Source organism: Euprymna scolopes, chromosome 40 (genome assembly GCF_053919585.1).
Source record: "Euprymna scolopes isolate OS-2025 chromosome 40, ASM5391958v1, whole genome shotgun sequence".
Lineage (NCBI taxonomy): Eukaryota > Metazoa > Mollusca > Cephalopoda > Sepiida > Sepiolidae > Euprymna > Euprymna scolopes.
The window spans coordinates 2,106,768-2,134,554 of NC_136521.1; the positions used below are offsets into that span (position 1 = coordinate 2,106,768).

The 27,787-nt window shown below is 35.1% G+C and overlaps 1 protein-coding gene across 1 annotated transcript; it reads right to left on the minus strand.

The window, feature by feature from the left end:
- Positions 1–9,468: 9,468 nt before the first annotated feature.
- On the minus strand, positions 9,469–27,208 carry LOC145265274 (S-crystallin SL20-1-like). The gene is made up of 6 exons (XM_080121054.1): positions 27,076–27,208; positions 21,756–21,851; positions 18,194–18,309; positions 17,428–17,481; positions 12,988–13,095; positions 9,469–9,633 (listed from the first exon to the last, which is right to left on the minus strand). Exons 1-6 carry the CDS (start codon positions 27,206–27,208, stop codon positions 9,469–9,471), a joined length of 672 nt encoding a protein of 223 aa, XP_079977180.1.
- Positions 27,209–27,787: the final 579 nt, after the last annotated feature.

The window sequence follows — 27,787 nt, forward strand, 5'->3', positions numbered from 1 at the left end:
TAAATGTCTTGTTTTTGCACAACGTTTAACCTCAGGAAAAGATGAGGAAATCAGGTGCAGAGTTCTTACGAAATTAGAAAACTAACCGAACTTAACACTGCAAAAATTGACTAAAGATTTGTCAAAAGGTTGAAATAATAAACAAAGATGCGAGAAATACCGAAGTAAGCATCGCAAATATAAAAAAAATAATGAATAAAAAACCGTCGAGACGGTACACAGAGAATTACATCCCAAAGTCGGAAAAATCAAAAGCACCGAGCCCTTGCTTCAGATGTGGTGGAAAACACTGGGTAAAGGATTGCTCATTTTTAACAAAAAGATACGTCATGCAATAAAATCGGACATAAAAAGCTCTTACTGCAGGAAAAATCAGAACAAAAGCCGGGCATGTCAAACAATAGAGACGTCGTAGATAAAAACCTACGCAAATATCTAACGGTCAACATTATCGGCAAGGATATCAAATTTCAATTAGACGGTGAATCGGATCATTCAATTATAAATTTAAAAACATGGAAGAAATTACAAAAACTGACTATGCTAAAAACTTACAGAACAGCGACGGCCGTCAGTAGTAAAAAATTAATTTTGAGGTTGAATTAATCACCAACGTCACCTTGCTGGGAAAAACGAAAAAAAAATGTATGTCTTAAAAAATAGTGAGAACCTGTTTGGTTCCGATAGCACGGATGAATTTCATTTGTGGGATCTTCCTATGTCAAAATTTTGCAAAAGAATAGAAAGCCATCCAGATGAAACTGAGAAACTTAAAACCAGATTTAAAAACGAATTCCCAAATATATAGTTACTTTTGGCCTTGGGATATGCACAAAAATGGCAGTTGTGTGTAAAAAAAGTAATATTTCCTTCGTATCTCTGAAAAAGATAAATCAGGAACTGGATAGATTAGAAAACATCTGTATACTGGCTAAAATTGAATATAGTGAGTAGGCTGCTCCAGCATTCTACGTAAAAAAAAGTCTGGAATAATCCGCGTTTGCGCTGACTTCTCGTTCGGACTAAACGAGTCGTTAGAAGACATCCACTATCCATTACTCAGCCAAGAGGAAGTGTTCACGAAATTGAATGGTGGCAAGTTTTTCTAAGATCGACCTGAGCGACGCTTACTCACAAATTCCCGTAAATGAGAAAAGCGCTAACCTCCTCCGTATTAATAGTCATCGGGGTTTGTACAGATACGAAAGGCTCGCGTTTGGAATCAAGGAAGTTTACAGTTACCCAAAGGTGCTGAGTTCAATCCTGAACGAAGGCATTAAAAAAGTAACATTCAAAACAAAGACCCAGCAACTATGTCCCAAAGCCTAGCTGGAGTCCGAACACGGTAGCCCCGTAATAATAATAAAGGGTTGGGTTCGGGACTCCTAACAAACGGTTCCCCAGTTCGATACAAAACACCTGACGAAGGCCGGAGGGCAAAACCGCCGAAACGTTGTGACAATAACAACCAAGATGAGGAAGTCAGTCTGACAGAGCGACACCTATTAGTGAAATGCCGGCTCAAAAAAAGAGAAAATAATATGTTCAATCTCAGTATAAAACAAAGGGTTATTTCTATAAAAAGACAAATGAAAATGGCAAACTAATGTCAAAACTGTTCCAAACTTAACCGAAAATCTAAAATAGTCAGACAATATTTACCGAAAAAAACTGACTAGAATTTATGCAAAGATAATAAAAAAACCTGTAAAGTTAGCACGTACAGTAACTGGAAATAAAATTGAGTTTATTGTGCGAATAATTTTGTCACTAAGATTTAAACGGGATTATTAAAGAATTAAGGGTATATGTTATAAAAATCGTCAAATCAATTTTAATTTGAATTGAATAAACTGCTGCTCAAAAGGAAACAATACTGATTCACACCCGGAGAAATCAACTTGTGAGGGGGGGTTGTGGGGAACCACCCTCCAAATAGACTAATCAATCGTCCATATAAGCTTTACGCATGGCGGTCCCAGGGTGGATCTAATTCCAGAGCAACTCTCGCATGTTTGATGAATTACCTACAGTGTTCGTTTGTAACCTTTCCTTTCTAACCTTTCCGTTTTTATGTAATACATTTTTAAACTGTTCTCGTATTTTGTTTTTCTTTGTGGCTACTTGCTGGCCATAACAAGAAGTGAACTTTCTTGAAGTGATCAGTACAGTCAGGGACATCATTCAGTTTAACATTGCAATGTTTGTTAAGGTAAGATATTGGGACAATATATGAAACTTAAATGATGATCTTTGCTACAAAAGTAAATTTCCGGTTCGTGCTAAAGATACTTTTGGCACAAACATAGGTGGGTATAATTGTCCCAACAGTGTCCATCCTGCAATGAGGACGGTGATGAGTTTCTGATAGAAGTAGTAATATGTTACAAAACATAGCTTTGGTTTTTTGAGCCTGACCAAACGGCAATCCATGGAATAAAAGAACGTAGATACTCCAATCAAGAAGTTCAAGTCCTAGCGATCTATAAAGGTGACGATGCTCACCTTTTATTGGATATAAGGCCCAATGAATATTTTATTTATTGAAGAAAGGAACATTTGTGAACTATGCCAACTACTGTAAATGGATGAAGCAATTAAATAAAAACATAAAGAACAAACGCAGTGGTCATCAGTCAGAAGCCATCATTACAACTCAAGGCCTCACTCAACGAGCTTAAATCTGAACTGCTCCCTAACACCTGTTGAGCTCGGATCTTTCCCCTTACGATTTTACCTTTTTGGTTACTTGAAAGCGTCCACCAGACACACAAAGTTTTAACGTGACGATGTAGCATTGTGAGTGTTTGGCTTAGATATTAGTCAAAAGAGTTTTGCTTTGAGGGAATACGGAAAAGTGTGCACAGATGAGAACATTGGGTGACATTGCTTGGAGAGCAGGTTGAAAATAAATGGAAACGTTTCCATCTGTATTAGATTTTTTTTATAACGCAACATGTTCTTTATTGAATGACCCTCGTATAATTAAAAAAAAGCGAAACACAAATTATTTTTATTTATTTAAGAACTCCTATCCCTATCTTTATATTTGTTGTTTCACGATGTTTCTGCTAACTATTCCTCTGGCCTTCGTTAGGTGGTTAACCGCGATGAGATAGGAATGTTGACTATGACATTATCGTTTCCGAGGAGTGTTACTTGTTTGAAGAAACCAGCTCACTGGGTGTTAGGCACGATATCAAAGGACAGTCACATAGAAACAGCAACAGGATGATATGCCGTCGGCTATAACTGGCTGGCATGGATCGCTTCTTGAGTCTTCATTGCCTGGATACAGGCAGCATTTCCAGCGTCGGCATTAAATGGCAGGAACAGCATGCTAGAATTTAACGTTTGTAAGAAAAATAACGAACAAATGCATTTTTATGACAATATATCATGTGTTTTCCGTTTAATACTGCCAGAAGATATTTGAATTAAGACGATTTGAAGCTCGACGCATGCAAACTGCTATGTCGTGTCCGTCATGCTTAGAATCCAAGCTTCAACTGATTAAACAAAAATACGATTGTATTTCAATTCTCTCTTTCTTCACTTAAAGAAGGACAAAGGGAGTGAAATAGGGAAAAACAAAAGAGAGAGAGAGAGGGAGAGAAAGAGATCATTTTGACCGTACCAATGCTGACCTTTCTCGAATAATTTTCATAAACACTTGTCAGTCAAGACTGGTTAATATATTCTAATATTTTCAAAATCACAAAGCATCTGCATGATAAGTAAAGAACAAGTCAGGCACTAGGTTAATTATGTAGAAGCCCCCAGTTCCTCCAAAATGGTAGCTATGTCATTTTGCCACACTCGTTCCCCTTTTTTGTGACGTTTTCTCTCACTGGCAAATGAAAACGTTTCTATTTGCATTAAAATCTGAAACATATTCTTCATTTGTTGAATGACTCCTGTATAATGACAAAATAAAACAAACACACACTAATTATTTTTATTTATTTACAGAGTGTTATCCTCATCTTTCTAGTTGTTGTTTCACGACCTATATGATAAATGTTCCTCCGGTCCTCAACAGCTGGTTAGTGAATACTGAGCCTTCTAATTGTATCCACAGTAATTACTTCCTTCTATGGCTGTCGTCTGACCACGTTTTTTGGCCAACTAAGCATCTGGCTGGCTTTGAGTAGGATTAAAACCTCTATCTTCAAACAATGACTACTGGAAACGTAGGGAGTCAACGTCTGTCTACGGCACTATGAGCCTCAAAGGCCGATCAGAGTTTAATTTTTTTTTCTTGTAAATCAAACTCTTTCAATCTTATGTAATATTTCATCGCCGGATCCGTACTGAATGGTATATTATTATTGAAATCCACTGCGATGAGTATGTTGTATACTTTTATTTATAAATATAAATAAATATAACAAATAACAAACAATTAAAAATATACAAATTACTTATCTCAAAGGATCCCAATAATAAAATACCATTCTGTACGGACACGACGATGAAAGACCAGAGAAGAACGAAAACTTTGACCTATAAGCCCAAAAATCTTATCATTGATTTCTATTTTAAATTTCTCATCTAAAAAGATGTCAATAATTAAATCATACATTAATTATATTTATGCATGTTAACATTTATTTAATGCAAACATTACAGATAATTTACACGCTGATTATTATCATGAGTGATTATTGCATTTCTCTATATCGAAGACCAATATGAACATTCCCAAGAAGGAACGTCCATTCTCTTTCACTGGACATCAAAAAGGTGGAGTCACAGCCGCTCTTCAGGTAACTACAAATCTTGGGATAGCTGGCATAATGGGTGTACAAAGCCATCAATATGGGATATTTGCTAAATTTGTTCTGGTTTTCTCTGTACATGTTTTCCATGCAGCAGTTATACATCATGTCGCAACATATCATCTGGAAAAAAACACGAGACTCCAAAGCTTTCACCCTATTATGGCGGCCATTTTTCGTGTTTTTACTTAAAGCTCGACGCTTTTAATCTGTAAAACAATTTTGCCATGTTTCTATAATATAACATTTTTAAAAAAATAAAACTCCTTTTAGTGAAAAAAAATTAAAAGCAGTGATCGTTATCGATTAAGTCAGCTAATTAAGTTTCTAGTTTAAAGATATAAAATATAATTGAAATTTAGGTAATTGTTGCAGCGGTAAAATTTAATTTAGACATTTTTTGAAGATAATAATACGTAAATATTTATTATAAAATAATTATCAAATTAAACGTTATAATTTTTCTTTCCAGTGTTTCTACACAATTCGAATCTAACTACGCAGACTTTTTCTAGACTTAAGCTAAAGGGCTTAGCCTTTTTTTTTTTTTAAACAAAAGTGAATGCGAGCTTGGCTCGCACTTCTTTAACGGCCGATTTTTTGTGGTCAAATGCTATTTTCGCTTATTCATTCATTTTCACTAATTTATTCACTTTTGCTATTTGTAATGCTGCCATTTTTCCGCTTCTATTTTATCGAGCGCCCTCGTGTTACGGAGACACACAGAGAAACACACATATATACATATATATATAATATACAAACATACACACACACAAACACACACATATATATATATATAATATACACACACGCACACACACACATATATAAATATATATATACACATATATATACATATATATATATATATATGCTTTGAACCAGGACCAAACTCAAAGAAAACCAACCTGCCTCCTCCCTTGAGGCTTGCATTTACTAATATCCGCGGGCTTAGAACTAACTTAGATGATGTTGAGTCATTTCTCCTTGTAAACACCCCAGATATCTTAGCATTAAGTGAAACTAACCTTCACTCCTCCATTCCCTCTAACCACTTTAACATGCCTGGTTATCTCCCACTCTACCGTAAGGACTCGGACAGACATATGCATGGACTTGGAGTCTATATTCGTAAACCCCTCCTCCTGACTAGAGAAATAAAACTAGAATCAGAGGACCATGCCTTTATGTGCTTCAGACTTAATATGCAACACAATATTAGCTACTTGTATTTTCTCTACCGCTCTCCCTCAAACCAAGACTGTACCCTAATAAACAAAGTCTCAGACAGCATAGTTATAGCACTCTCCCTCGATACTAGCGCACAAATGCATGTATTTGGTGACTTCAATGTCCACCACAGTAACTGGCTAGGATTCTCTAATCACACAGATGTAGCTGGTAGCGCAACACATAGCTTCTCTATATCCCATTCCCTATCTTAGTTTGTTACATTTCCGACACGTTTCCCAGAAAAGCAAGATCAACATGCCTCACTTCTAGATCTCTTTCTGACAACGGTTCCCAATGACTGTACAACAAATGCCCACAGCCCACTCGGAAATGTTGATCACGCTGTGATAATGGTAGAAATCAGCCTAAATGCTCGCCCTAAAACTGAAGACCCACTACTCAAAACAACGAGGTATTACAAAAAGGCTGATTGGGAAGCCATCAGGGAGCTCATCAGAGATGCCCCATGGCAAACTCTTTACTCTTCCATAGGAACAGTGTGCAAATGAGACCACTGAATGGTTCAAAACTGCTATTGAAGCACATGTTACCGCACGGAAATTCTATAGCAAGCCCCACTCTCCCCAATGGTTTACTTCTGCTTGTGCAGCTGCCATTTGTCAAAGGCAGCATGCGTTCCGAAGATTCAACCGACATAAGTCCAGCTCAAATAAACAGAAGTTTATAGAAGCTAGAAATAATTGCAAGAGAGTGATAGAGACAGCTAAGCCAGATTACTCTAAAACCACCAGAAAACGTATCGACGCACAGAAATTAGGAACCCGGGATTTTTTGAAAATCTACAACAGCGTAATAAATAATGGACAGTCAACTATTCCCCCACTATCAAACAATCATGAGGTTGCTTGCACGGCAACTGACAAGTCTAATCTGCTTGCCAGTCGGTTTGCCTCAAACTCCACACTGAACTCGGTACACCACTCACTCCCTGATTTTCCTCTGCGAACAGACGCCATACTAGACGATTTGAAAATCACCCCTTCTCAGGTACATGCTATTATAAAAAACCTAGACACCTCAAAAGCATGTGGACCAGATCTGATTCAGGCTGTGCTGTTAAAAAAATGCTCTGCCGAGGTTGCTCCAGTTCTCTCCAAACTTTACAATAAATGCCTTAACGAATCTTGTTTTCCCGACTGCTGGAAAAGCGCCTCTGTGGTACTAGTCTTCAAGAATTCTGGTGAAAGAACTGACCCACTAAATTATCGCCCCATTAGCCTCCTCCCGCTTTTCGCCAAATATTTGAGTCATTAGTTAATCAAGCCCTAGTCCAGCACTTAACAGCTGCTAAACTCCTGACCGACAAACAATATGGATTCAGGCAAGCCCGTTCAACAGCAGATATCTTAACTGTAGTTTCTGAACGTATATGCCGTTCATTGGATAAAACAGGGGAGGGTAGAGCGGTGGCCCTTGATATATCTAAGGCTTTTGACAGGTTATGGCACGATGGTCTTCTAAGGAAAATTAGATCATATGGAATCACTGGAAGAATTCATAATGTAATTAAATTCTTCTTAAGTAATAGAAAAATCAAAGTTGTCCTCGACGGTCGTACATCCAAACAATATGACATAAATGCGGGAGTACCTCAGGGGTCTATCCTTGGACCTCTATTATTCCTGATATTCATAAACGACCTCCCTGATAAAATTGTTTCGGAGATGGGTATATTTGCCGATGACACCACTCTCTATAACAGATACGAGGGGAAAACAAATGAACACATATCCAAGGAAATGGCAGAAACACTAGAGGATGACCTCCAATCCGTAGTGGAATGGGGACAAAAATGGATGGTCACATTCAATGCTGCTAAGACTAAGCTTGTTTCTTCAAGAAACCTTCTCTACCACCAATAGCAATGGCCAAGAACACATTATCTGAAAGTACTTCTTTTAAACTCCTCGGCCTAACGTTTACAGGGAATATGAACTGGAATAGATACATTGAGAGCATTGCCAAGGCTGCTGCAAGGAAGGTTGGCTCCCTCTATCGTGCTAGAAAACTACTTACGCCTGACAGTAACTTATACCTCTATAAGGCAATCATTCGCCCATGTATGGAGTACTTTTGTCACATCTGGGCTGGTGCATCTGCTGCTTGTCTCTCGCTCCTGGACAGGGTTCAAAAGAGAGTCGCCAACCTGATAGGTCCTGAACTGTCATCTAGGTTTCAGCCTCTGTCCCATCGACGAGATGTTGCATCCCTCTGCCTGTTCTACAAATACTTTAATGGTGAATGCTCTGACGAACTGCAAACACTTGTACCTCCCCGACGTAACTACACCCGACAAACCCGACAAGCTACTAAGTCTCATCCCTTTACAGTAGAGATCCCTAGGTGCAAGAAAGCCTTTTACTCCAATGGTTTCTTCCCCAGAACTGCAGGTCTTTGGAACTCCCTTCCGGGTTTCTGCTTTCCCAACTGCAATGATATGCAGAAGTTCAAGTGTAATGTTAACAAACATCTCTCTACTCATCTCCCTTCATAATGTCCCTGCTAATTAAGTCCCTGATAGTAGCCCCCTGCTTCAAAGTGGCACTGTGCCTTGTTTGGGGTGAAAATTGAATAAAAAAAAAACGATCTGTTACGCTTACCATTTGAAAACGGATTTTTTCAGAAATTAATAATGGAATTGTCGCAGACATTTTACCAATACAACTGAATAAATATATGTATATATAAGATATATGTATATACTTATGTATTTGTAAATCGCCACTTGTTCTCGTCTTCTGTTACCAACAACAACTATATTTCATTCCTCGCATTGTGACAGCCTTCTAGATCTTCTACATATATATATATATATATATATATATATATATATATATATATTGTATATTTTAGCAGCAAGTCGTTATTTAGACACGTTTGATTGAACATGACAGAGTTATTCGTTTTTCCGATCTTGTTTGATATTTTTTCTATTTGCCTTACAGTCTTTATAATTTGGGAAGGCATATTGTAAGGCTAGCAACCCTTCTGCACTCATCTTTTATAGCCAATTAAAAAAAAAATTATAAATACACCAAGCCTCAAAGGAAAAGAAAGCAAAAACAATTTCCCCTGACGACAGTAGAATGCCCGATAGAAAGCGCTTGAGAAAAATATGTCCGACCAACAACTTCTGAGCGCTATTCTATATAATATTCCTGCTCAAATTAAAAAGACCGCTAGGCAAATAGAAAAAATATCAGAACAAGATCAGAAAACGGAATAACTCTGTCGTGTTCAATCAAACGTGTTCCTCTCTCTCTATATATATAAGAAAAAATGCAGATTATATGTGTACACAGTGGATTTTATTTATTCAATGCTAAAAATGCCAGGGTATTTTACACAGCAATTACTGCAATTATTAGCAGTTGTTTTGTATGTATTTTTTGTTGTTTTTTAACATAAGGTTCCATATCGTATATAGTATCTACCAGGGAGAGTTGCAACGGCTTTTCAGGTAACTGCAAATTTTGGGGTTACTGGCGAATCGGTTGTAAAGAGCCATCATCTTGGGGTAGTTGCTGAACATGCTCTGGATTTCTTTGTACATGTTCTCCATGCAACAATAGAACATCATGTCGCACCACATCATCTGAAAAAAGAAGTCAAGTAAACATATGTTTGTGATTATAACATTTTGACATCCTTCCTCTAATAATAATTATGGTTATCTTTGAGATAGATGTTAGATTTTAATGTCAATACGTTTGCATTATTTTATTTACTCTTATTTTTAATTCTGTTTCCAATAAACTACGTTTTACCTGTTTTTCCCCGATTAAACTACATTATTTGTTCCTTTCTTAAGTAGTCCGTGCGTTACGCTTTGAAAATAGCCAAATAAAACAAAATTCCCGAAATCTGGCTTTAAAAGGCCAATCTAGCAATTTTAGAAAAACTATAATTATTATATTAGTCTTCTTGCTATTCCCTTATGTTGTCCATATGCCCAGCTTTTAAAATGGCCAAATACGATGTTTTAGGGCAAACTGCTTTTTTTCACACGGTCGTTACCACTTATCAAGGCCTGGAAGCCACTCAGGGATAAGGGTTATTGTAAGTACAGTACGTTAGTGTGGAGATTTGATGAAGTGTTTACTTTAGGGGGCGGTTCATTAGGAATTTGTTAACGTTGGACTTGAACACATCCAAGTTGTAGTCTGGTGGGAAGCAGGCAGACAGAACAGAGTTCCACAGGTGTGCAGTTCTAAGAAAGAAGCTTTGTTCATGGAATCCACGTTTAGATTTAGACACAGATAAAGTGTGGGGGAAATTTTTCACAGTGGATTCAGCTAGACGGGTGCTTTTGCGTGAAAGATTGGCGAGGGAAGGGAACAGAGTTTGGAGTTCAGACGAGCACCTGCCATGGAAATAACGATAAAACAAGTATAGGCTCGCAACGTCTCTTCTGTTGGAGAGAGGTTGCAGGGTAGAGAAAAGGGCATCCCCCACTAAGCAACGAAGTCTATTTTATACTCTGTCAAGGCAGGATATGCTGTTTTTAGCAGCTCCTGCCCAGATATGGCAGCAGTATTCCATCCTTGGACGTACTTGGCTTTTATATAGATAGAGAATTGCATCAGTAGTGAGCTATCTTCTGGAGTGGTAGAAGGATCCCACCGTCTTTCCAGCGACCTTGGCAACTGCTTCAATAAATACTAAAATTTTCGAAATTTGGTTTTAGAAACACCAATCTGACAAGTTTTTACGAGAATATGAGAGTCGATTGTCTTTGCTATTTCCTTGTTTTCGAATAATAATAATAATAATAATAATAATAATAATAATAATAATAATAATAATAATAATAATTATGTATAATCATTGTTGCAAGGTCTGGGAAAGGAAATCGTAGTAATTTTAGCTGAGAAAGAAATAAGCGAAACTGTATGTACAAACAGGAACAATTTGATAGAGACAGGGAAAATAAAGAAGAACGCCATCTACCAAAAAGTGCTGAACTGAAGATCGTCTCTTACAATCTTAGTTGGTACATTGTTTCGAACTTTATAATGAAATATCACATTCTGTGTATTTATTAGTATTTATAAAATGATCTCATATGATTTAGTGTTTCATTTAAAATGCAATAGGCATTATTTTAATAGAAATGGTAATAAATTCATGTCTGCCTGTTATTGGTTTAACTGCACAAAAAATGTTTTTTTGCGTTATCTAGAAAAAATATAAGCTTTACCAAAACATATTCCGTGAAACTTTCAAGGGTCAAATCATATTTGTTGATTTAATATATTTCTCATTCTGTGGAATTTCCACGGGTCCTACAAGTTATGTGAATAATTTGTATAGCTTACTTGAAATATATTACTGTAGCTTTAAATGATTGAAACCAAATATGTATACATTTTAGTGTGTGGATGTATATATTATGTGTATACCTTTAATTATATCGATTAATAATAATCACCCATCTTAAACCGCCGTTACCACAATGCATAGCAATTAAAACTAGTGATATTGGTATTACTCATTGTGTGTTTTCATGGCATATCTAATAAGAAATTATGTCTAGACCTTTTATATAGAAAACTAGCAGATGTACCCGACGTTGTCCGGTATTAAACGTAACGTTGAATTCCATTAAACTATCAAGAAAAAAAACCGGAAAGAAACTCAGACATGTGCATGCGAGTGTTATGGGTTTTTTTTTTCTAAACAGTTCCCATCCTGTTAATAAAAATGCTTGACCTGCGATCGAAACCACAAACAGTAAAGGGTAGTACGGTAACCATAAGGCCAGCTTGCCACGCTTTTAAATAAACTGTTTTTAAAACAACTTATTCTTGGCGTAAGGAACATGTCATATGAAAGACTTGCGAATGTGCAGTCGTGAAACAGTTGACAAAATCATAAAAATCTGATTGTCCCTAATACCACTTTTTACTGGATGAAAACCGATTAATAAGTTTCCTAATTGTCTGATTACCCTATATACTAAATTTCAAGCATTCTTTGAGTATATAGGTTGAGACGTGTCTCGGTATTATAGAAATATAGATAAAAAATTAATGTAGTTTTCAACTGTAATTTGTTTCCTTTATACATAACTAGCATACCGTCCGGTGTTGACCAGTCGTAAGACACGCTTGAATATATGTTAATTGATGCAGATTATATATATATATATATATATATATATATATATATATATATATATATATATATATATATATATTAATGAGATAGCGTGTGCGTTCTTTGTGTATTACGCTACATTTTTTTTCTTCTGTGATTGTCGTTTCATTGTTATGATATTCAATTTATTCTAATAAATAATTTTACCAATAATTCTTTATAAGTTTTGGTTTCGGTTTCGATTATAGCTGATGGTACTCAAATGATCTATTTTTTATAAATAATTGTACTAAGAATTCTCCATAAGTTTTGATTTCGGTTATAGCTGAAGGAAATAAATTCGTAAATATATATTTTTTTCTTCATAAGTTTTTGTTTCAGTTTCGATTTAAGCTGATGTACGGAAATCATATGGATATATATATATATATATATATATATCATAATTTTATAATATATAAGAATCGAGTTAACTACAATATATGCAAACATATTTAAGCGTATTTTACCAGGCTACGCCGGGCGTCCCTGCTAGCTTAGATAAATACTTCTGCAGTTTTAACAAAATAGCTACAATAATATTAGGAAGTCTCCATTTACGCTAGATACTCACAGAATGCCAACATCAATATATTGCCTATAAATGAGTCCCTTGTGGAATTTCCACAGGTACCGCTAGTTTTTTATTATAGCGCCAAATCTCTATTTATTATTATATTGTACCTAATATATATCAGTTATTTTAAAAGTAGAAAACACTGACTTAGTGCCATAAGCTGGAATCGAAACCAAAACTCTTAGCGCATAAGCGTAATTCGTTACTAAGCTAACGTCACTCTTTCAAACTTACCTGGTCACCCATGAAGAATTTGTTACCACCATCGCGCATACTCAGTGTCCTTTCCATGAAGGGCATCACACGGTTGAAGGTGTTCATGTATCTCCATTGCATGTAGTTCTGGAAAACAAAAAAAACATTAATAATTTAGTTGATATTTGATTGACACACTGGCATTATACGAGACATAATTATGCTGTCTAACGAGAAATATATTATATTTACAAACAGGTTTGTGTGTGAGTTTCTAGAAAAAATTTGAAATATTGTTTATAATTATATAATATAGTTTCTTTTATAAATTTTTTTTTATATAAACTCTGTAAAGAGGTCAAAGCTCAAGGATTTGACTTTTGAAAATTCTACCACACTCCTCCGCCGATTTTTAGTGTAAACACTTAAAATTTTAGATGTAGGTTACTTGGACATGGATCAAACTTCTTAATTTGATGTAAGCCCAAACCAATAAATTTCAGGGGGACAAAATTTATGTCAAAGCTAAAAAAATAACCCTTGTGGTCTCTAACAAATTAGTCAGCCAATTTTTTGGTATAAACATTTGAAATTTTACTTAAAGTGTATTCAGACAAAGGGCAAGCTTTTTACTTGGGTATTGGCTTAAAATTTGGCTGCCAAGGGGTTAAAGATTAACAGATTTACCTTGGCGGTCTTTAGCAAACTATTTAGACAATTGTGGGTTTAAACATTGAAATTTTACGTAAAGGTTTTTCAGATATGCAGCAAGTGTTTTAACCAGTTTTGGGACAGGAATTTGGCTGACAAGATGTCAAAGTTCAAAGAGTTCACCTTTGCAGACTCTACCAAACTTCTCCGTCAATTTTGGTTCTAAACACTTGAAATTTTAGATATAGATTACCTGGACGGGAGTCATTTTTTTTTCAATATATATATATACATATACACATAAATGTATGAACAGTACATAGGGTCCGACCAAAGCCGGACTGAATTACTAGTAATAAAGAAAAAAACATATAATATGAATTGAATAAAAGAATAAATTAAATAAATCAACTTCAAAATAATTCTAAACTCAAAAAATTAAAACAATCCTGTTATAAATAACCGTTAAAATTGTAATGCGTATTACTTTAATATATTTTCTTTAATGTAATATGCTAATCAGGAAATTCTATCCATTTATTTGTTGCGGACTATTATCCTCATCTTCAAGTAATTGTTTCACGACGTTTCAGACAATTATTCCTCTGGTCTTCGTAAGATGGTTTACCGCGACGGGATAGGAACGCCGAATCTCCTAACTCAGACCAGATAACAAATAAACGAGTTCTAACCTAGATCGCAGTGACATAGTGGGTATACACGGTGAATCTTTATGGTTTCAGATGAGAATTGTATGAAAAGAGCGGTTTCAATCCTACGCATAGCCGGTCAGAGACTTAGTTGGCACAAAACGTGGCGAGGGGAAAACAACTATGGAAGACAGTAATTGATGAGGATGCAGTGAGGAGATTCAGCATTCCTATCCCGTCACGGTTCAAAACCTGAGGAAGTCCAGTGTAATGGTTGACCGAAACATCGTGAAACAACTACTAGAAGATTGGGATAATAGTTCGAAATAAATAAACAGATAAGAAATACAAATGACTCATCTCAATAAAAATTCCAATGAATTCAATAATATTTTTTTTTTGTAGATTTTCATTTGAATATAAAGAAATAATACTGGAATAAACATGTGCATGTGTGCGTTTTCAGTATTAAACTTAATTTTAACACGGTGTACCTTTTATACTTATTAATCAAGTTTTGAATAAGCAAATAAACAGATATATGGAACTTGTATGTGGATTGCATATATACATAAGTATGTATATATATATATAGATCTCTGTAATATATATATATATATATATATATATATATATATATATATAACAGAGATCTATTTATTTCCGCTAAAGAGCCCATATAATTTATTTCGCTCCTAATGGCGCATCCCTGTTATGTTATGTAACATCTTTTCTACACTTATGATGAGAAGCATTACGCTTGAAAATATTATGGTATGAAGAGTTCATACGTATCCAACACCTCTAATTGTTGTATACTCAAATTAAATCAATAAATGTATATATATATATTACTATATACTTTTTATACCTTCATTGTTACTCTTTATTGGCTCATATATATATATATATATATATATATATATATATATATATAGAGAGAGAGAGAGAGAGAGAGAGAGAGAGAGAGAGAGAAAGAGAGAGAGATTTTGTTATTGTTGTGATTTTTCAAGCGATACATACGGTTAATATTGGCTCCGCCTCGGAGCTCATTTTTTATTTGGACGTATATAACATTTTTATTTATTTACTATTTTTAAAACAGTAATCTACGTACACGCGTGTTTCAAGGTACTTACCTCTCATCAGCGTAGTTTAACTGTTTTTAGGGATCGAACCTCAGACCATGTTTACCACAGTCCGGTGCCTTAACCGTTAGGCCATTAATGATACTGTTTATTTTTATCGCTTATAAATTTAGATTTTGTTATTGTTGTGATTTTTCAAGCGATACATACGGTTAATATTGGCTCCGCCTCGGAGCTCATTTTTTTATTTACTTAGAAAGTCGCCCTTTTTAATTCGGACGTATATAACATTTTTATTTATTTATTATTTTTAAAACAGTAATCTACGTACACGTATATTGAGATTAAATGACAACATACTATATTCCAAAATTCATGATGTTGACCATCTTACAATTTATTTCTTTAATTCAGATGACATTTCTAATTCTTGATATGATGTGTTGCGTAGCGCAAATCAATCACTTAATTATTATATCAATCCGTGAATCCATTATGCCCCTAACTTGTAATACTATATATATATATATATATATATATATATATATGTATATATACATATATATATATATATGTATATATATATATGTATATATATACATATATATATATATGTATATATACGTATTCATATATATATATATATATGTATATATATATATATATATGTATATATATATATAAATTAGATAGGTCACAGATTAAAAATCAAGTAATTTTTTCTATCAAATATTAGATTTCGGTAATACTTTGAGGACGATCCTACCCAAAAAGGTAAAGCTCAATATATAAAATAGAGCAATATATGTTAAATACTGTAGATTAAAATATATACAAATATATTTACTTAAATATATTTGTAAATATTTTAAACTACAGAATTTTACATTATTCATTATATATACATATATATCACAGAGATTAATATAGTTCCCCCAAAGAGCCTCTATAATTTATTTCATTCCGAATGTAAGTAACGATAGACGTCCCATGCCTATTATGTTACCGTGGCTATTCTTCTGATGAGAAGCATTAGGCTTCGAAATATCATAGTAAAAAAAGTTGCTTTTCCTCAACCCTATTAATTGATGTATACCTTTATTAAAAAAAAATCAATAAGTCTTTATATGTTACCATAAATTTTTATACATTAATTTTTTGTCTTTATATATACATATATGTATATGTGTATGTGCGTGTGCGTGTGTGTGAGTGTGTGTATGTGTATGTGTTTGTACTTATGTTTGTGTACATGTATGTTGTAGTTTATTATATTCTTTTTTTTTTTTAGCGAAAATATATCACATACCTTATCCATAACTGTTGCTCACTCTATTTGCTTGTATAAATAAAATATGTATAAATTAAATTGTATACATAGAGGATATGATATAAGGGAAGTGACGGTCACTTATAATTACCGACACGGACTGGGGATACGAGCGTCCCACGTTCTAATCCAGTTTTTTTCTCAAATATCACTTTCACAGAAGATTTTGACAACTTGCACGTCATCCTTCCTGAAATCCCATGTCCTTTTAGACAGAAATCTGAATTAAAAAATATCTGGGAATCCGATGCCAACAATAAAACCTTCGAATTGATACAATATGATTATGACCTTATTATGCACGACGAGGCAAGTGCTCGTCTGAGCTCCAATATCTGCCCCCCTCGCCAATCTTTCATAAAAGAACACCTGTCTAGCTGAAACCACTGTCAATAACTTTACCCACTCTTAACCTGTGCCTAAATCAAAACGTAGATTTCATGAACAAAGATTCTTTCTTAGAAGTGCACGCCTTCGGAACTCTCTTCCATTTGGCTGTTTCCCACCTGAATCAACTTGGATGTCTTCAAGTCCAACATAAACTAATTCCTGAAAAACCGCCCCCTTAATTAATACACTTTATCAAATCTCCAATACTGACGATTACCACGATATTATCCCATTGATTACTGTACACACAATAACCCTTATCCCCCCCGACTGGCCTCCAGACCTTGATAAGTGGTGGCTACTATGTAAAAAACAAAACAAAAAAAAACTAGAACTTACTTTACATTTTAATAAATAAACCAATACTTACGTCGTAGTTGCTGCAGTTTCCTTCGCCACCGAAACCGTAGTCATTCATGTTGTACTGAAAAAGAGATAAAAAATAAATAAATAGATAAATATATTGATTATATTGACTGAAATGGTTCTAACTTGTCGACATGAAGATAAACTATTGAGATGGTTTAAAAATAAATATTAGTTTAAAAAAATAGACAGGTAAATAAGACAAGATATAGGAATGACTAGGGCGAAACCTATTAAAATGGTTATGGATAAAGGCGGTAAAAAGACGAGAGGAAAATATAGAAATATAAAGATACAGCTTAACAGAGAAATAGACATTTCAATATAAAATATATTACACATAATTTCACTTCTATATAAATTCATATGACACCGAGCAACGTCGATTACCTTTGCTAGTATATAATATAAATATCACCTATCTGTTAGTGCGTGCGTGTGTATGTATGTTACATCTTTTCATTTTTATAATGAGAATTTCTTTGTATACCCATTAAATAATATTTCAAGAAAACTACATTAACCATCTTATTTCTAAATTATATTTCAGGTGTGCCTTTTATTAATAATCAACCGTTAACTTTCAAATTAAAATTAACTTTAGAACAATTATAGTACCAGAACACAGGGAAATGTATATGTCATTTCTGAAGTAAAAAAATAGCACTAGAAAGATACTGACTCGATCATAAAAAAAATTTGCCATAAACTTTAAAATTACAGCAGTTGTACCACATAAAACCTCAGATTTAAAAAATATAAAAACTCACCCTGAAACGTCCGTTCCTCCAGTGGAAGTACCTCATGTAATCGTGCATGATTTCATAGAAGCAATCGCTGATGTAGTCACATCTGAACATGTCCATGGGGCTCTTGGGATAGAAATCTGTTGATATGAAAACGATAGGCATTTATAACATGTTATTTAATTTTTAAAGTTAGTAATTGCAATTTTTTCGAATTATGTTTGTGCTCGTTTATATTAGGAAAAAATACTCTAAATATAACAAGGTGAAACGATAAAACTCTCGAACAAAAATACGACATGATTCCATTTCCGTTTGAAGAAAACCGGTTTTACTTTTTTTGTTACAGTCCATCTACTAGTTGGCCAGTTGTGTACAAATACCTAGAGCGATAAGAGCCTTCTATCATGGCTTAACGGGACACAATGTTCAACGAGCGAGATTGGACTCTTGTCGCTGTACAACTCCTGCTCTCTACTGATCCAAACTATGACAACAGGACCATTGCCAGCACTCTGAAAATTGATTGCCAAATTGCTATGAATAACAAGGTCGAGTTCATGGTAATAAAAAACAATGTTTTCGGCTTCGTTTGTGGTCTTTTTTGTGGTTTCAAGTAAAAAGAACACCATACAACATCACATTCTTGAAATAGACTTGAAAGTCAACACAAAAGTGTATCTGGATGTGTTGAAGATTGTAGTGAACCCCTGGTGCAAGCAGTTGGCCGCTGGCAAACGCTGGTTGTGGAAGCTGGACTAGGCGTCGGCCCACAAGTTCAAAGATAACCCAGGCTTGGCTCCAGAAGGAGTGCTACGATGTTGTACCCTTCTCACACTGGCACCCTCTTTCCCCGAAAGAAACCCGCTGGACTACTTTGTTTGGTCATACGTCGTGACTATCATCAACATGGCCGCCCCCGCAGTATCAAAGCCAGCCTGTTCGCCGCTATATCCCGAGTAGTAGGCGAACTCCCGGAGAAAGTACACTCCCAGTTGTGAAACCATATGAAGGCGGTGATTGAGTCTGAAAGCGGATACATCGAATATACTTCAGCAATAGTACATAATGAAGTTATCTGAATTGATCTTGTCAATAAATTTTTTAAATAAAGTTGTACTGTTGTTTTCTGTAGGGGGGCACTTTATCGTTCAACCTTGTAGAATATTAAGAACGGTGATTTCATTTTTTTAAATGATCAGTTAAAATTATTCAAAAATATTTTACGCCAATTAATATGGGTTTTAATAATGGAATCCGTCCAGTTTCATTTTATTCTCTTACGAGAAAATGTTATCACTTGTTACGGCAAGATTAGAGGTCGTCTAAAAACGAAAACCTATTGGACTGTTGTGGGGATAGGTTAAGTTACACACAACAGTGTGCTTTCCTAAAACAAAGAAATAAGGAGTGTAGATACACCATTATTGGAACCAAAATATTCCGTTCGGTGTATTGAATTACAGGAGAGGACCACTTTCTTTTTACATGGGGGGTCACCACTTATCAAGGCCCGAAGGCCACTCCGAGATAAGGGTTATTGCATGTACAGTAATCAATGAGATAGTATTGTAGTAATCATTAGTATTAGGGGTTTTGATAGAGTATCTTACTTAAGGGGGCGGTTTGTCAGGAGTTTGTTTATGTTGGACTTGAAGACATCCAAGTTGTAGTCAGGTGGGAAACAGGCAAGCGGCAGAGAGTTCCACTGACGTGTAGTTCTAAGAAAGAAGCTCTGCTCATAGAATTTACGTTTGGATTTAGGCACAGATAAAGAGTGGGGAAAATTATTGACAGTAGTTTCAGCCAGACGGGTGTTTCTCGTGAAAGATTGGCGAGGGACATGAGCTCAGACGAGCACTTTCCATGGAAATAACGATAAAAAAAGATAGGTTCGCACCGTCTCTTCTGTGGGAGAGAGGTTGCAGGAAAGAGAAAAGGGCATCCCCCACTAAGCCACAAAGTCTATTTTGTACTCTGTCAAGGCAGGATAGGCTGTTTTTAGCAGCTCCTGCCCAGATGTGGCAGCAGTACTCCATCCTTGGGCATACTTGGCTTTTATACAGATAGAGAATTGCATCAGTAGTGAGATATCTTCTGGAGCGGTACAATTATACAATCACGATAATCGAATGTGCTACGGCAGTGCATTAATGAAGTGGGTACGAGGTGCTTTAAATACGTATCCAGACTTTTTGTACATCTATTTTAAATTGTCGTAGACTCCTTAAAATTCAGTTTGTTATTGATATATATCTTAAACGATAACTAACCAATTTTTATGATTTCAGAAGTAAATGACCAAGTATAGGAGGAATTGGATACACCCTTCTAAATCCTGATTGTCACATCTGGTGAATTAAAAACAAATAAAATCTGGACGTAAGGACACTTAGAAGAACGATATGCAATAAAATTTTACGAAACGTATGGAATGCTTCAGAGTAGATTTTGGACCATTATGCATGAATAGAGCATCGGTTTTGGAGTTGCACAAGAGATTCAAGATAGACAGATAGTCTGTGAGGGATGATGAAAAGTGTGGGAGGAGTAAGGAATGATGGACACCAGAATTTATTGGCCAAATAAAGAATTCTATGGAAAAGTACTGTTTTGTATCTAAAGACAATAAACCACATTTTGTTGTCAGTATAGAAACTCTACACAGAAGTATTCGCGATGGACAGATGACAATGCAAGAAAATTTGCTCGAAGTTTTTCCCAAGGGTGCTCGGTCATTATTTAATTTAGATGGGCATCTAGACAGTTCCTCATGCTTCTTATAATCCAGACCTTGCTGCCCATAATTTTTGCTTATTTTATTAAACTACACGATAACCTAAGAGGATGTCGTCATGACACAATTAAGAAGATAAAAGGTGCTATGAAGATGGTCATTAACAAGCTTAAACGAGAGAACTTTAATGTGGCCTTCTAAAATTTTTGGAAGAATACAACTAGTACATTGTAGCCTGAGGAGATTACTTCTTGAAGGACTAGAGTTGCTTGTGTTTACTATGAAGAAGAGTGCCCATATCTCAGATAGTTTAGGCATATGTTGAGGGTTCAACATTAAACCCTAGCGAAATTTGCATTAGAATTCCAACAAAATTATTAAATGGTCACCTGCAAAAATACCTCTGTAAAATCAGCCTCTATATAGATCAAGCCTGTCATCAAGATAAAATTTAATCAATACTGACCATTTTATCAATGCCTCCATTCAGTCTACGGAAACAATATAGACCGTAGTAAAAATAGCTGCCCGTGTACTTCCGAGTAAAGCGTTGCTCAATCTCCAACCATATTTCTCCTGAATCATCACTGCTTATCTCCAGTGGCAGGTAGAGGTCAAAGATCGACTGGAAGCAATAGAGCAATAAGCAGGAAGCACATACATCACGTGAAAATCCAAAGTCGTCACCCATTTTTGTACTGATCACACTCAACGTTAGTTAACTTCAGTTATCTAATGGGAACCAGTGTCTAAGCGTGATTACGCCGTATAGACTCTGGTGTTATCATGATTCGCATATGAGGGGAACAAAACAGATTTGCAAAATTTATTACAAGAAATGTTACTTACTGTATTCGCGGGCCAGGTACCTGCAAATAGCCATGGTCTCGGGCATCATGTCGCCATTGTCCATCTGCATACAAGGCAAGTAGTTACAGGGGAAATCTGAAAGAGAAGATAGTTTTTTTTTAAATATATGTCGATTATGTATTATAAAAATTTTACTTCAAAGAATCTACAAAGACTAATTGATGACTCAACCGTGGTCGAGGGTGACAGGAAGTCTAACTTTTATTTAGCTACTGTACACAGATATATATAGAGAGGGGAATGACTACTGGATTGATTCTATCTTTATAATGTTGGTTGGTTAGCAAGTGGTATACAAAGAAAAATTTATTGTAGGTTTGAAATAATTTAACCGAGAAACGAACCTCCTCGTCAATTAGGAAAAAATGCTGGAAATTATTGTAAATCTGAAAATGTATTATCGTATAATGGAATTCGGTAACACAATGGAAATGCTCCCGAAAATCTGAGTAAAACCATAAAAGAATTTTTTTTTTACATAGGTGTCACCACTTATCAAGGCCCATAGGCCACTCAAGGATAAGTGTTAATAGGTATACATAAGTCATTGTGATTTTAGCATAGTAAACAGTGGGAATTTTGTAACTTGGATTACTTAGGCGGACGATTCAATTAGAACTTGTTCACATTGGACTTTTTCTTTTTTCTTTTTTTCATAGGTATCAACACATTATCAAGGCCAAGAGGCCACTCAAGGATAAGGGTTAAAGATTGTACAGTGGAAATTTGACAATATAATAATAATTAGTAATGAAAATTTGGTAAACTGGATAACTTATATGGAACGGCTCATCAAGAATTTATTTACGTTAGATTTGAAGACAACCATATTGTAGTCAGCCGGAAAGCAGGAAAACGGAAGACAATTCCACAGGCGTGCAGTTCTTATAAAAAAGCTTTGTTCATGGAATCTACGTTTAGGTTTAGGCACAGATAAAGAGTGGGGGGAATTATTGATAGTGTTTACAGCTAGACGAGTGTTTCTTGTGAAAGTTTTGCGAGGGGGGACCATAGATTTAAGCTCAGTCGAGTACTTTCCATGAAAATAACGATACATCAGAGACAAACTCGCAACATCTCTTCTGTGAGATAGAGGTTGCAAGGAAGAGAAATACGAGAGCAAAATGCCCTTATAACATTAGATATAAGGTATTTCCATGAAATTTAAATATTGTGCATTACGTTGCCCGGAGAATCTAATTGAAAGTGCTAGGCGTCCAGTGGGATAACGTCGGATATATTTAGTTCAATTAACTTTTAATTATAGGGGAACTATTTAAAAGATTAAATGAATAATAAATGTGAGGTTTATATACTTTCAAACTTTCGGTATAAACCAGGAGACCTTATTTAGTATGTATAAAAGTGAGAATGTGTGTCTCAGGATAGTTCTCAACCTATATACTCAGCAAACTTAGGATCTACAGACTTGAACATTGGTGTATAGTATATGCAGACATTTTGAATAATTTTAATCCGTTTTCATCCGGAAAAAGAGGGCGGCTACTGGGTAATAATTGAGGCATGAGAATCATTAAATTTTATCTGATTGTCAACTGTTTCACGAATGCGCGTGCGTGAATAGTTTGCATTACAGATTACTTATGTTAAGGATATGTAGGTTGATAACACCTTTCAAGGACTGTGCCGTGCTGGCCTAATGGTTATCGTAGTTCACTCCCTGTCTTTAGGTTTTTATTTTGATCTCAGCTCGAATATGTTTTCTTTGTTTTTTTTTTACTCACAAGAAATGAACAGTTAAGAAAAAAAATAATACGAGCATGCTTTAGTTTCTGTATAATATAATACTTATGCGGAGTTTACGACCGGGCAATGCGTGGCGGCCTTCTAGTGTTTCTAGTGTTTCTAAAAGTACATGAGATTCAACGAAAGTTTAACACTACCAATATTTTTATTGTTAGCAGAATCAGTGAAATCATCCATTATAAAATTACATAGATTTATTGCCTGCTCTAAATAAATAAATATTTAAATAAATAAATACAGTATATATACATATATATGTATGTATATATATATATACATATATATATGTATATATATATATTTATTTATATATATATATGTATATATATATGTATACACACAGATACATACACACATATATATATACATATATATATATATTTTACATAGACATCACCACATTATCAAGGCCAAGTGGCCACTCAAGGATTAGGGTTAAAGATTGTACAGTAGAAATTGAACAATATAATAATCATTAGTAATGAAAATTTGGTAAATTCGATAACTTATATGGAACGGCTCATCAAGAATTTATTTACGTTAGACTTGAAAAAAACTATATTGTAGTCAGCCGGAAAGCAGGAAAACGGAAGACAATTCCACAGGCGTGAAGTTCTAAGAAAGAAGCTTTGTTCATGGAATCTATGTTTAGGTTTAGGCACTGATAAAGACTGGGGGAATTATTGATAGTGTTTACAGCTACACGAGTGTGTCTTGTGAAAGTTTGGCGAGGGGGGACCATAGATTGAAGCTCAGTCGAACACTTTCCATGAAAATAACGATACATCAGAGACAAACTCGCAACATCTCTTCTGTGAGATAGAGGTTGCATGGAGGAGAAAAGGACATCTCCTACAAGGCTACGAAGTCTATTTTGAACTCTATCAAGGCAGGATAAGTCTTTTCTAGCCGCTCCTGCCCAGATGTGGCAACAGCATTCCATCCTTGGACGTACCTGGCTCTTATATAGATAGAGAATAGCATCAGCAGTGAGATATTTACCGGATCGATAGAAAGATCCCACCACTTTTCTAGCGGCCTTGGCAAAAGATTTGATGTACGTGTTCCATTTAAGATCAGGAGTAATGGTCAAGCCCAGAAGCTTATCAAAACTTGAGACCTCCTGAAGACGAGAGCCATTAATTTCAATTGATGCCAGATGTGGATCAGAATGTTGATGATGTAAAGAGAGAAGCTTGGTTTTAGATGAATTAAAAGTAACCAGCCACTCCTTTCCCCATTGTACAACGTGCTCAAGATCAGAGGAGAGGGAATTGGAGAGAACTTGGTCGTTTACGTTTTAATATATCAAAAGAAATGGATTTCTGTCGCTCTCTGTCCTTTATTTTACGCTAGTCATACCCTGTTTTGATTGCAAAATATACATAGAGGAAACAACCCGATCTTAATAATCGAGGAAATCAGCCAATATAAACTTACATAGACGTATTGCCTGCTCTAAATAAATAACAATATGTCTTATATATACACACATACACACACACACACATATATATAGACATGAATATATACATACACACAAACGCACACATGCATATATATATATGTATACATATATATATGTATATATGAATATAAATCTATACATACACAAACACACACACATGCATATATATATGTGTGTGTGTGTGTGTGTGTACTTATATACAAAAAGAATGCACTTCTGTTGTTCTCTCGCCTATGTTTTGCGGCAAAATATACATAGTTGAAACGCAACGTGATCTTAATAAGAGGTTATATGAGCACAAAATAGATTTAACAAATAATAACACACTTAGTAATATTTTCTGCCACATTATGGAGAATGATCACTATTTTGATTTCAATACTACGACTCTCCTAAAACACATACACAATAATCAACACGTCGTTTAATCTAGTCTGCTGTCATTTGCCAATCTACTAATATTATTAACTAAAGAGAAGGTTTCTTCCATATTTCTCCTTATCCGTCAGAAATCATTGATAATGAAAACAATTTAGATGCAGGATAAACCTAAATGCTTCCTTTGTAATTTATTTTATATAATTGTTTTACAACCATCATAAACTGTATATATGTATATAGCCGCACTGATGAGTTGTGATACAACGAAACAGTACTGTATGTGGATTTTGTAAATATATTTTCACCCGACGCGTATTTAAAAAAAAAAAAAAAGCGATTAAGTGAAGCCCACTATTAATTTGTTTGCAAACAAGCTGAGGGTTCGATCACTTTGTGACGGGAGGGTGTGAATTTAATACACACTCTATGAGAAATATTTACGGCACTGATTCGTAGCCGAATGGTGAGAGCCGCCGACTGTCAATGCGACGGTTGTAGGTCAATCCACGGCTGGAGAAAGATGTTTGTCTAGCCGCACTGATGAGTTGTGATACAACGAAACAGTACTGTATGTGGATGACAAATATATATATATATATATATACATATATATATATGTTTAATTTACATAAGGACTCCCGCTATTTGTATATATAGCATATAACATTCGACTCTCTCCTTATTTAGCATCTCTCTTGAGAAAGCCCACATAAGACAGGCGAAACGTTGAGCCTCTTAGTCTCTACGCCTCCATTTTCAATTTCATATCGTCGGATTTCATCCATTTTTCTAATCATATATATATATATATATATATATATATATATATATATATATATATTAGTGATGGGGCGATTAAAATATTTTTCCTGATTTCGATGAAATTATTGATTCTGTACTAAATTACCAATTCCGGTTCCGATACAATTACGGATTACGATTCCGATTCTTTATAAATCTCTAGATATGTAACTAAAAAATTGTTTTTCCCCGATTACCGTAAAAACATACGTTACATGTGCAGATATTGTCTCAGATGTAAAAACACACTTGTGTTTAGTGGTGTGATCTATAAATTGTTGTTTTACTGGTGGTTTAAAATCAATTAATATCGATAATTTTATTATTATTATTATTATTTCCAGTAGTCAGAGAATTTTTAAAACAAAATCGTATACAAAAGATGATTAAAGGAATCGTTTTTAGCATCGGAAAATAGGCATACAATTTTCCGATTTCGATACCGATTCTGATATCCCCAAATGTCTGATTTTTCCTATTTCGTATGAATCGTCCTATCGCTTATATATACAACCACACACATACACACGCACACACACACACACACACACACACACACATATATATATATATATATATATATATATATATATATATATATATATGGTTTCCGGCCGGTGATCGGCTGCCTTGTTTGAATATTAAATACGATCACCACACACACACACACACACACACACACACACACACACACACACACACACACACACACACATATTCAAACAAGGCAGCCGATCACCGACCGGAAACCATATAATCCGAATGTTGCCATTATCAGGATTTTAAACCAAGCACTTGCATGCAAAAAAGAGATTACTACTGAAGTAGCTCATTTATGAAGCCTAATATATAATATACACGGATTTAGCTGCTTGTCCTTACCATTCCTGCAACGATCCCAGTCAGAGAATTCGTATCTCTTGTCCAAGTATTTGATGCCGGCCATGGCCATCATCATACGAAGGATCTCGGCACGTCCTCGGCCATTGAAGTAATGGAGGGTATAGTTAGGCATGATTGGGGTTGGTTTCGGCTTGTGGAATACCAAAAAGAGAACGAGCTGTTTTGTTTCGTGTGACTGTAAGTCTTTTCTGACATCTAAGCAAGAAACCAAATGCCTATTTATACGCTCGGATAAATAAAGTTGTTAGCGCTAATTAACAGGTAGACAACGCTTACCTGTTCAAGGGCAACTATTGTGTCTCTCCACTTGTTCGACTTAATTACATTCGCACTTTCGCGTTTTGTAAGTGTTTGTAAGGCTGCAAAGAAATAATATAATGGTGTTGATTACGTCAGGATTAGTAACGTGTAAAACCTATTTATTTTCATTTCGTTTCAACTTTTTTTTAGACCAGAGACTAACATTTAATTTTGCAGGCGACTTTATTCCTTTTCGTACAATGGATTTACCACTTTTCCAGGCCTGGAAGCACCTCAAGAATAAGTGTCAATAAGTCTACGATAATCAGTGGGACAATGCGCGACATTATTTACGTGTCAACTAAATAATTTTGTGTTTCGTAAATGTGTGTTATTGATTATTATATCAATAGTATTCATCGTTAGTCGTGGAAACTTGGCGAATTGGATT

Excerpts from the sequence above, each read along its gene's own strand:
- LOC145265274 (XM_080121054.1), bottom strand. The coding sequence starts at position 27,208 with ATGCCTAACTATACCCTCCATTACTTCAATGGCCGAGGACGTGCCGAG. Across the intron at positions 21,852-27,075 it reads CTGGGATCGTTGCAGGAATG|ATTTCCCCTGTAACTACTTG; the intron begins GTAAGGACAAGC and ends CTTCTCTTTCAG. Across the intron at positions 18,310-21,755 it reads GTACCTGGCCCGCGAATACA|ATTTCTATCCCAAGAGCCCC; the intron begins GTAAGTAACATT and ends TCATATCAACAG.